Consider the following 11,688-nt stretch of genomic DNA (forward strand, 5'->3'; position numbering starts at 1 on the left):
TTTCGATCTCGACAAATGTTAGGGGAGAGATAAAAGGGTCAGATGGCACGAGAGTCCCCCATGGATGTGTTTGCTCCACCAGCACTATCACGATTTTATCTACCTTTTCTTACCTCTGGTCCCTATCTACAATCTAAATAAACCACACAGCACAACACTGTTGCTACCTGCTTGCTAAAAGGGGGCCACGTATATGTAAATCAGTTACTATATCCTCCAAGGATAGGTAAACACAATTTACGGAAGACAAAATCTGAATTTGTAATGGGATGCACAGTAAAAATTTGACCATAAAAATATATTTTTAGCTTAAGTTTATTTTTCTTTTTACACAGAACAGTATATGCAAATGAAAATTTGAGAAGTGTGGCTAAAAGGATTTTACTTGAGGTTTTTATGGACACAAAATTAAAACACACATCCTCTTTCATTGCACTTTTTTTCATTTAACGGTGCTGCATCTGAGGTACCGCAATATATTAATTAAACACATGAACGCACCATTAGAAATTGATAAAGTAGATGTTTAGAATTCTGTAACTACTTACTCTTTATTGTGTAATACTAACAGGAATGTGTCATATCAGACTCAGAATGGATTTACTTTATTCGAAATCATGTACCATCTAACATCCATCACGGTTAATTGGGTTGACATATTACCAGCTCATGCGTACCCTTGCTATTATAAAGCAATAAGAAATCAGGGAGCCCTGTGGTTTTATTTACCAAGAAAATGAATTTTATGACAAATTAAGCAATGCCATGCATACCCCTATAATTAAGCTGTTATGGTACATCTTTCTGTTCTTTAAGCCAGAGCTAATAACAATACTTTAAAGAGACCAAATATATAGGACGTAACTCAATTCTCTACCCAAGCTTTTGTCCTTTGCTGACAAATTGTCAACCCCCTTTATGAGTTTTAAAATTCTTCATAATGCATTATCTGTCTACTATCATATTTGAATTGTTTCTGAAGTCTATGTTGAGACACGATCTGTATTTGCACTATTGTCATCATTGAAAGGCCTTGGCGCTCATGAAGTTACCAAATTCAATTATCATATTGTCAGTCCTCACAAAAGAAAGAAAGAACAAAATATTGTTCTATAATTGTGCAGTCTATGTAATTCCACAGGAATGCATTTTTTGAAGTTATTCATTATTGCCAAGGTTTAGGGTTTAATCATTATCTTTTTTGGCTTGTTTTTCTGATCTCCCTAAAACTGCATCTTGAACAATTGGCAAAAAAATGTTCTAGAAAAAGTGGGCGAATTCTCTTTATCCTGACCAGCAAATAGTAAATTCTACCTGTCGTGAATGTTTGATCTAAATAAATGTACCTCATACAAAACCAATTTTTTTTCTTGTGATGATCTCCCAATATTTGCATACAATTAATTTTTGCCTCCATCTGTCTTGTCTGACCAAACAAATAAAAACTTACAAGAAATTTTCCATAGACTTCATCTGACCCTTTATTCCAGTCTAATGTTAATATTAATGTTTTGCCAGATTTTCTGAGGCTTTTCATTATTTTAGCATCCTTTGTGGCTAATGTTCCTAGGCGAAACCTGAAGCGCAGGTAGCCGAGGAACTCACAAAAGATTGTCTCGGCTTTTGCCGTCACTGATCACTCTAACAGGTTCAGTGACATCCCTGATGGCATTAGTGTTCAAGCATCTAAAGGAGATGCATTAATACATATTGTACCGACTTCAGAAACTCAAAACAGAAATTACCGAGCATGAAACCCAAGCTGAAAAAGTTGAAAAGTTTGATGACCATCTGCCCATAAAGTTGTAAAATTAAAATTTTGGGTCTAACAAGTGTGTCAAATGATTAGCTGCAATTCTAGGTCTGTTCAATGCTTTCACCTGTGCACGCGATTAACTGTTGTCCGGCCGACCTTTCAATTGTCTGGAAGCTCTAAGCATAGGTAACAATACGGCCGGAAACAATGACACTACAGATGGCACCGTTCCAGATATCCGATTGGATGTAGGGGGTTAAATCCCGACTTTGCAGTTGCTCATTAAGTTTTTGTCAACAAGCGTATGGCAATTCTTAGCATGGTGTCAGGTGAAAATGGTCACTTCTGAACTCTGCAAACTTGTTGATTGTTGATATATAGACTTAAAATGTGTAACTTTTTGTTTTCCCTCTTTGCGGTGGTTATGTATACAGATTTAGTCTGACTACAGGTACTTGTAAACTTTAAAAGTTCCCTGACATCAGGTGTAACCTATGTTAATTACAATAACTTACATACATAGGCAATTTCAGGATTACATAACTGCCAAACTTTGAAGAACATAGGATTTATTTAAATAAATAAATGAATCCTTTCAAGCACCTGCCACTGAAATGTCCCTGATTTTATTGATGGCCCAGATAGATATTCCTAATATATGTAAAGCTGCCATCTCTGAAAATCCTCCAATTATCTCACTTATTTCCACTTAAAATTCAATAGATTTGCCCCATCATTTCATCTGAAAATCCTACAATTACTCAATATTTTCATAAGATTATCTTACATAATTCTGCTTTATTCCCTCTAACAGGAATTCCACTGAGATAAAAGGGGCTTAACTCTCCAGTCAGGGGAATTAATGCCTGATTAATCTTCTAATCATACAGCCATCAAAGATACCTACATATTTGATGAGAGTAGTAAATCCCCTTGCTAGACATATATGGTTTGTAGCTTAATCTGATCTTAGGTCTTTCAATAATCCACTATATTTTTTCATAGTTAAACTGGCACAGGACTTGGGGGAGAACTTTTATTTGGATATATGTTTATGATTATGTTTCAATGCAGAAAATCTACAATCCCATTTATCCGTAATCATAAACTTCCTTGCTCCACTCCACCCTGAAGTTGTATAAACTTGTAGGTCATTATAAATCAACAATTCTAACCTGTGATGGCATCTTTTATTATCTACCCTATTCAAACTTGACTATATGTCCCTGTCTGGTATCATAAACAAACCATGTACAGACTTCCTCTATATCAAATTGTAAACTGATACAGTATGTAAATAGACCAAGATGGTAAATGCACACAATATGTAAAATAGAGGTTCCCTTTCTTCCTCTTCCATGATGAACAGCAACCGTGCTCAAGAGTCCACTAAAACAATACAAATCAGGAGCAAAGCAAACAGGAACTTCTTCAAACATTTGAGATGGGATTAGGTGCCATGGAGTAGTAAGCATCCCAGGGAGTAAGCATCTTTCTTACATACATATTAAGGTACACTTATAACTTCATACATGCATACTGACTACACGATCTACAAATACAATACAAAGGTGCACTCACCTGAACAGCACTGTTGAGGAAGCAGTTGTTTTCACCAGGAGCGTTGCGCAGACCTTTGGAGCTGAGGGATATGTTGACATTCCTGTCCAGCGTGTCATACCAGTTAGTGGGGGGTGGGAGATGATTATGATTCTGGGGACGGTTCCCAGGGGGAAATGACTTTGGGGCATCCATTGTTATATTCACTTCAAAATTGATGACATCTCCATTCTTTTATATCTAAAATCTGGAAAAAATGAAAACTTTTAATATTTTCTTATTTTAAATGTGCGATTTCTAAATATAATCATTATTCATTCATTCATTGATTTATAAGCATGTGGTTTATGTGTACATGAATTAAAATTGTTTTCTTATTTTCTGAACATGTATTTCCTGCAAATTGTCCTTTTTCAGATGGTCAGAAAAGATTTTTTTTTTCAATTAATAAAAAAAATCCTTATTTCTGGTTGGTCACCCTAAAGGAAGACGGATAAAAAGATATTCAGACCAGGGTTTTTTTCTTTTTTAAATTAACGGTAATTTCCTCCTGATTTCTAGTATGGCACCTCAAAGGAAGAAGGACAAAATCTCTTTAAAAGACAGTTTTGTTCCTGTTTCAATATTGACCTTTATACTGTCAACTGAAAAAATATTTTGGCAAGATTTTATACAAGATTGATTTTCTTAAGAATCATCCTTCGTTTACGTCCTAATTGATTATACAAGGTAGAGAAGAAAAACATTCAATTTTGTCTCCTATATCCTCAGGGGGGCTGTAAGCCTAACATGAACTTAAAAATCCTAGGTCTTAAAAATACAAGGACAGTTCAAACAACTCTATGTTTTGTATACAAGATTTAATAATATTTATGCTACAACAATTTCAAGCAATTCTTATATTTCAGGAGATACTTTTAAATTTTTTTCGTGCAGTTTCTTCTGAGAAGGAAGGCCTAGCTCACAATTAAGGGCTATTGTCCACCAGTCCAGACATTTCCAATAAAGATCCCTTCTCTTGTCTGATAAATAGAACTTTTATTACTCAGGAGACGATGACATTTATTGGAGAAATCATTTGTTAGCCATAATGTCCATTAATAGTTTCTCAATGTTTGTTGTGCCTGTCTTCAAGGTTGTTGCTATGGTAATTACATTTCATCCAGTTTTTGTATTTTATGCAATGACGTAACGATGTGTTCAGGTAAATTCAATTAATCATGCGAGAGATCGATATGGTACCTTAAAATAGAAGTGAATTGTTAATTTCCCTTTTTCACAATTTTACTGGTGCGTTTGTAAGAATGGCTCTTTGTCATTGACCAATTTATACTGAAAAATCATTTAATTCTATTATAATGCAAAACTGGAACCATCCCTGCTCAAATTCAGGGGGAGAAAACTCATCCCAGCAATCAAAGAATCCCATGCTTTATTTTTAATTTATTGCTTGACCCTTAAATAAATAGACAAACAATATTAATTAATACAGGTCAGATATAAGGTACTGTTCCAATATTTGACAAGGGATAACATATCTTCACGACAAAGATATTGGTCTTTTCTACCCAGGGGAAATTTCTATGTTATCTCCGAATGACAAATCCCTCCTGAAAGATCCAGGTGACAGAGGTGTAGATAACGGTCACTTCCAAAAGGGGGCACTTGTCCAAGCACCCGTCAACTTCTTGCTCAAAGGTTAAAACTAATGGGCCTAAAAACTGTGTAAAATGCTAAAAAACATAACTGATCCATTCTGTCATATTTTCATAAAATTAATTGTTTGAATAAACTTTTGAGTGCAAGGACATGTCTTTTTTCAAAAGCAATCGAAAAAAATACATTGCAGATTTAATTTTGTTATCTGAATTGACAAATTGTGCAGAAGTGGGTCTTGGCTCAAGTAAAGCAAACTTTTAATTCAATCCACGAACTAAAAAAAAAGTTCTGAGTCTCACTATTCAACAAAAAACCAACAACTCAAAGATTGCCTAGCGGAAGGTGACACAGTGCTCCAAGTGACTCACTTTGATCGAGAGACTTCCTCCCTTTTAGATGTGGGTTTAAATGACTTTACCAAAATTTATTTTACCAATAAGGACACTTCTTAAATCAACATTATTAAGCTGCTTCGTTACTTATAAAGTTTTTTATCAAAATCATTACCAAGAACTCTATCCAATAGACCAGGCAGAATCTGCATGATTTCTTGCAAATAATCATTATGCGTCAGCCAACAATGTATTAGGTTCTATGAATTAATGCTTTATTTAGATTCACAGCTTTGTATTTTGAGAGTATTGTTTTCTTAGCTTTATCAATGTTAGTCTCATACATCTTATTAATAGTAAAAACAAAACTCGAAAAGTGTAACAATTCTATTCCACTGTTTAAATCATACTCTCAAAGTTTGCTTGATTTTGTATCAATAGCCATTTTAAAGGTCTCTGGGAAGTATTTGCTTATTATACTGCAGGAAAACCGCCTATCGCAAACTCTCTCTTTATACGACTGTGATTCAGTGAATTTTAATTTTGTTTATGTATATTTACAGCCAAAGCCTCTTTTGTACTGATGCTTGGAGGAAAACTAGCAAAGACGATTTTTCCACGAAGATTACAGAGATGATTAATCGAATCTAAAAGGGAAATTCTGCAAACCACCCGCCTCGATTCTGATTTAATCTACACCTCATAACAAACATGCATTGAAAAGTGAGAGAAAGTCTTGAACTCTGTTTTTTCAATGGATTTATTTTTTGAAAACTGTGTAATTTTTAGACATAAATATACAGATGAGGAGACAAGCTGATTTAATGAAAACATTAAGAGCATGTGTTTCCTTAGAATTTATGCAACAGGTTTAGATAGTTTTTTCTGCACTTTGTCTGAATGTCAATGTGTTGTGCACAATTTTATGTGTCACAATGTCAATGTAATCCTTAAGATTTTAGTAAAGAAAAACCTTAATCAAAAAATGATTTTATTGTATTGTTTTTTTATCAAATATTAAAATGCATACAACTTTAAATATTTTTTTAACACTGAATCTTTTTGCATTTTGCTGATTTTGGAGGGAAAACCTGAACTTGTTCAATAAATCCTTTACTGGGACGCATGGATTGAGATTGCCCTTGTCCTAAATCAATCTATTTAACCAAAAAAACCTGACACCTAGCAATGCCTAAAAAACAAACTGAAACATCCCCTTTCTAGCCAACAAGTAAACCCGGCAAGGTTTTGCATAAAAGGTAGTCCATGTTATGAGAGAGACTTTTATGTGTTTTGCTGTAATCCCATCTTACGGTACGCTGGCCTTTATGTTGGCATCTTGCCCAGCGTAGTAAGATGTATCGTGAATTTGACCTTTTAAGGGGTTCTTCCTCTACACATTGTACGCACTATATACATATGGATATACATGATACGTGAAGTGTTTATCTAGATATTGAAATGGATATGTTAAGAGTGAAAGTGGAAACATTTTAGCACCTGCAAGTTGAAGTTTTTTAGCATCACTATGCAAGAGTAATTTGAGAATAATAAAAAGTTTGTCAACCTCTTTGCTATTATTTTATTCTTTTTGCCTCATCTCACAAAAAAAAAGAAAAAAAGAAAAAGAAAAGACTCTTTTTCATTCCTCGATATCACCTTCCATTACTTGAAATTTCTATGAGTGTTTTCTTCATGCAGTTTAATTAATTCAATTAATATTTCTACCTTTTATTAAATTTTAAAATGAACTTTAGATTTGTTTTCCTAATTGGGTTGAAAATATTATTCAAATGACATGCAGTTTGAGTTTAAAAAAATTATTTAACATTAAAAAAATATATACTTCTCTAACATTTTATGATTCACATATTTCTCATCAAGTGTATATAGTATTCTATATATAAATAATTTGTAAATGGCAATTTTATTAATTTTTTTTTCTCATACTTGTCAATTAAGCTACTCTGCATGTAGATGACTAGTTTGACTACTCATTAACAGGTTATGGACAGGTGTCACAGGTTAATCTACCTAGCAATTACCAACAGCAGGTACATCAAGTAGGTATTGTTCTGCTGCCAAAACATCAAGTAGGTGTGAATATACATTTCATCAAATATTCAAACTCTATCTTTGGTAAGTAAAAATAAAAGAAAATGTTATAAACAATAAAAAGAACAACACCTTTGAAAAATCTTCGAAAGATCAATATCTTCTCAATAAAATCATAAAACATGATTATGCACAGAAAGTTGCAAAATTTTGTCCCTTGGGTATGAAAAAATAGCTTGTAATATTTCTCTTTATGGATTATCAAAGAGTTCCGCCCATCAAATTAATATCTGTATATCTTTTCTTTTATCTTGTAATCCATTACATAATACTGAAAGAACAGCCAAAATACTTCAAAAGATTATCTCTTTGTATAGAGATTTGGGCCTTTCTTCCTGTTTATATTATCTATTGTATATTATAACACCTTCATTGAAATTAACAATAAAATTAAACCAAGTCTGTCAATGAAACCGGCGTCATCAAAGGGATAATTAAAATCGACACCTTTTGTCAACAGACGCGTAGCTTTGGACCCAATTAATTATCCATCGGGAGAGAAGTTAAGTTTATAAGAAAAGAGATATTCCAAAACTAACATAAGATTCATCAATTTTACATTTCGATCATGCTTTTATGGCTTTATAATGCCATACGAGAAAAACTAAACATGTCGAAATTAGTCACAACCCACAAAGCAAGTGCAAACACATGCACGGCATGCATGGAATCAATAATTCAGGTACGAAACAACGATGATTCTGGCAATATTGTAACATATATAAATACATCAATTATTTAATCTTATTTTAAATATTTTATAAGTTAATAAATTAGAAAATATGACTATATTCTGTTAGTAGTAAATGTAAAATTTTCCCGTCTGTGACGTCACTCCCTGTTTACTCACCTGTGATTAGTCGTGTCGCTGTTTGGTATACCTGTACTTTCGACAGTTTTAATAATTTAATTAACAGAATAATAAAATTTATACATACCTTATTTTGTTAAAAAATCCTCTTCAATATGGTTAAAAGTAAAAATTGTTCACAAATGTAAAAATCCAAACACAGGTAAAAATCCACGGGGAACAACACAAGCGGCGCTATCAGGTCGCCATATTCTTGTCAATAGTAGCGGAGTGATTTACAGCCATTGACACCATAGAAAGAAGTCCTATACGATTAGGTTGTGATAAGGTTTACCGATCCGCCAGGTGTAAAAAATATAGTTCCAAATCGAAATATGTGTATTATCTCTACAGACACTATATTACTTGTGCAGAATATTTTCATTTGATTCTGTTTTGTTTTAAATGAAAGTACATACTTTTTGAAGCCTTAATTGATAATTAAAATGTTTAATTGAAAATGAATTGAAAACCCATCCTTTTATTATTGAGACTAAAATATATTTGACAAGGTACATTTGTCTCTCCACACTAATGATTATAATTTGAAAATAAATAGATTAAAATTCTAAGAAATGGAAAATAAAATTGTCAACTTAAATTCTCATATAAGTAAATCCGTCTTTACTTAGTTGTTTCTGTATTATTTAAATTCACATGAATGGACATTTAGGGGAACTTAACACCACTGAATACCCAAAAATAAAGTTGGACTTTTTTAAAATCATTTCTTCTATATTTTGTCGATTTTGGATTTAAATAAAATTGACAGTTTGCAGTAGGAAGATGGTGGGTTATTAAATAGTAAAAACTGATTATGTTCGTGGAATTGCTCTTTAAAATATTAAGTCTACAAATATACTATCTTGAGAATACACCCCCACCCCCCAGTGAAAAAAGATAGGCTTACACAAGAAATTCACAATTTATGGAATTTATTTGGTTTGTTTTTTCAACTCAGATGTCCAGATCTGTCCACACTGCTCAGTGACTCTGAGTGCCGAGTACTAGTATACACGGAAATCATTAATCATGAATACAGAACTAAAGAAAACAGAGAATAATGCCTCCATCCAAGTCCCAGAATTGAACACCGAGTATTGAATGATTAGAGATGATTAAAAAATGTTTTGTGTATCAGATTTGAAGAGAGATGGCTATGCACATCCCAAATAAAGAGTTTATCCAAATGATGCAGGTCTCTTCCAATCTTCAAAACTTTTTAACCTAAGGGATTCTGTCCATATTTTTGAAGAAATCAAACACCCTTTCATATTTTCAGATTAAAAATAATATCTACAAATTACAAATAATCTGAGAAATTGAAATTAATTATATGAAATATAACTTATTAGAGTTTTCCCACTGAGTTTATGTTTATTTCAAATGAAATTAGTACTGAAAAAAGTTTAGGGGTTTCGATAACGTACATGGTAATACTTACCGGGGAATACAAGTTCTAAAGAATCGATACATTGAAAGTGAAAATATTCATTTAAAATTATCGGAATTTGATTACTACATGTACTATGTGAACCTAATCGTCACTAGTTAATACACCACGGGGAGTAACTCATTCTGACAATTTTATTAATGCCAACCAGGACAACGGGAGGTAACTTCACTTTTACAACAATAAAGATAAGACCAATTTTCTTGGTTGAAGAGAGAAAATTTTATTAATTCGATTGCAAAAAGAAAAGAACACATCTAAATTTAATTGAAAAGATCATCGCTATTTTGAAGATATAATTAGAATTATTTTTATAACATATATTTTTTTGTTTTTTAAAGTATATAACAAAAAGCACAATAATGTGCATTGTGATAAAAACGCGGGAAAATGTTCAAGCTTGACAAAGCATAAAATTAAACATATAAAACCATTTAAAGAGATGGCAGAAAATATACAATAAAATATATCACAACATAATAATTTACATATAAAAATTAATTTAATTTAAAACCGGCACACATATTTTTTAATTTTCCATTTTGTTTAAGTTTTAGAGGTATATATAAGCCCGGCTAGCTCAGTCGGTAGAGCACGAGACTCTTAATCTCGGGGTCGTGGGTTCGAGCCCCACGTTGGGCGAATTCTTTTGATATTTTTGCATTTATACAGACCAGAAAATGAGAATCGAACAATTTGACAAAACCTTTTTCGTAACATTTTTTGAAACTTAATTAAAAAAACAGCATCATTTTGTTTAATAATGAAGAACTATTGCATTCCCTTTTCAAACTTTCAGAAATCATTTTTTCACACTACATATTGCAGCCCCCCCCGAAAAAAAATGAAATGTGTAAGTTGTTTTCAGTGTATTATTTCAAGGTGTTACAATAATACTTACAGGAAAGCTGACTAGAATACACAAACAATTAGATTTTTCTTACAACACTCGATTCCCACATCTCCCATCTCGTGAAAATTTGTCTGAAGCGGTCCAGGTGAGCTAAAAATATAATTTGAAGAAAATATAATATTTTCTACATCCTTAAATGAAGGCATTCAATCCCAATATGATATTAGCTACAATGCATGAGATTATTAATAAATTGACTTACATTTTGAAGTTGTAACAGTTCTTCTCGCGATTTGATGAGACGTTAAGTGTCTTCGAAATCATGGAAGATGTACCTTAAATTTTTCTCTGCATGTGTAAACACCCCTGAATAGGAGTAGACCTTGAAGAACACATTAAATTATAGCAATATTTCAATATTCATCTTCATTGTTCTTACCAGATTTCTTCCATGTCAGCTAAACAGACCCCTCTCACGAATAGTGGTTGGACCTTCTGTAACTCGACACTGTGTTTGGTTGGAATCAAGGTCAGAGTTTATACTGGCCGATACATCCATCGTATCCACCATGACAGCAGCCGAGAAGAGTTACATAACTCTTAAACATTTTTATAAATTTCTGTCACATAATTTTGCCGCAAAGTTCTGAACTCTATATAAGACAATATCACTCAAAACTGTTCAAGTTTATCAAAGCTAAAAGTTTCCCAACATTGCACCCGCTGTGTTGGCGGAAGCATTGCATATTGATGCTAAACGAGATATGATGAGGTGTCAGTTGATTACACCACACATTAGTGGCACAGACTACAGTCGAAATGTATTCTATATTTTGTAAATGGTCAATATACACATGTAACAGTTAATTATCATATCAGTACACTGATATTAAATTGTCCGTTTCTTGAAAAAAAAATGTAAGTATATTCTCTCAGTCTTGCAAATTTAACTAAAAAGAACCCTTACTAGCTGCTTACAATTAAGTAGTTCATACAATCGGTGTTGTCTTTGCCTATTCTCTATAATGCAGTTTGTCGACTCTCATATGGACATGTTGAAGAATATCTGAGTATTCATAAAATCAGAATGAACCCAATGAAAACGAAACT

General features: G+C 32.8%; 1 protein-coding gene and 1 non-coding gene across 4 annotated transcripts in view; one reads left to right on the forward strand and one right to left on the reverse strand.

Moving 5' to 3' along the window:
- Positions 1 to 8,507, reverse strand: part of LOC134233750 (inactive ubiquitin carboxyl-terminal hydrolase 53-like) — a 34,163-nt gene extending 25,656 nt beyond the window's left edge. The window contains exons 1-2 of one of the 3 annotated variants that reach the window (XM_062715746.1): positions 8,361 to 8,506; positions 3,338 to 3,563 (exon numbers count right to left, since the gene is read on the reverse strand). In XM_062715746.1, coding sequence (XP_062571730.1) covers positions 3,338 to 3,511 — 174 coding nt within the window. In that variant the 5' untranslated portion in view covers positions 3,512 to 3,563; positions 8,361 to 8,506. Of the gene's footprint in view, positions 1 to 3,337; positions 3,564 to 8,360 lie in introns of all 3 variants that reach the window. The other 2 variants (XM_062715748.1, XM_062715749.1) reach the window with 2 other exon arrangements.
- Positions 8,508 to 10,294: 1,787 nt separating this feature from the next.
- Trnak-cuu (transfer RNA lysine (anticodon CUU)) lies at positions 10,295 to 10,367 on the forward strand. Its single transcript has one exon. It is a non-coding gene; the product is annotated as a tRNA-Lys (tRNA).
- Positions 10,368 to 11,688: the final 1,321 nt, after the last annotated feature.

The sequence above is a fragment of the Saccostrea cucullata genome, unplaced genomic scaffold (assembly GCF_032062105.1).
Source record: "Saccostrea cucullata isolate Sc308-1 unplaced genomic scaffold, CSIRO_AGI_Scuc_v1 ctg484, whole genome shotgun sequence".
Taxonomy (NCBI): Eukaryota; Metazoa; Mollusca; class Bivalvia; order Ostreida; family Ostreidae; genus Saccostrea; species Saccostrea cuccullata.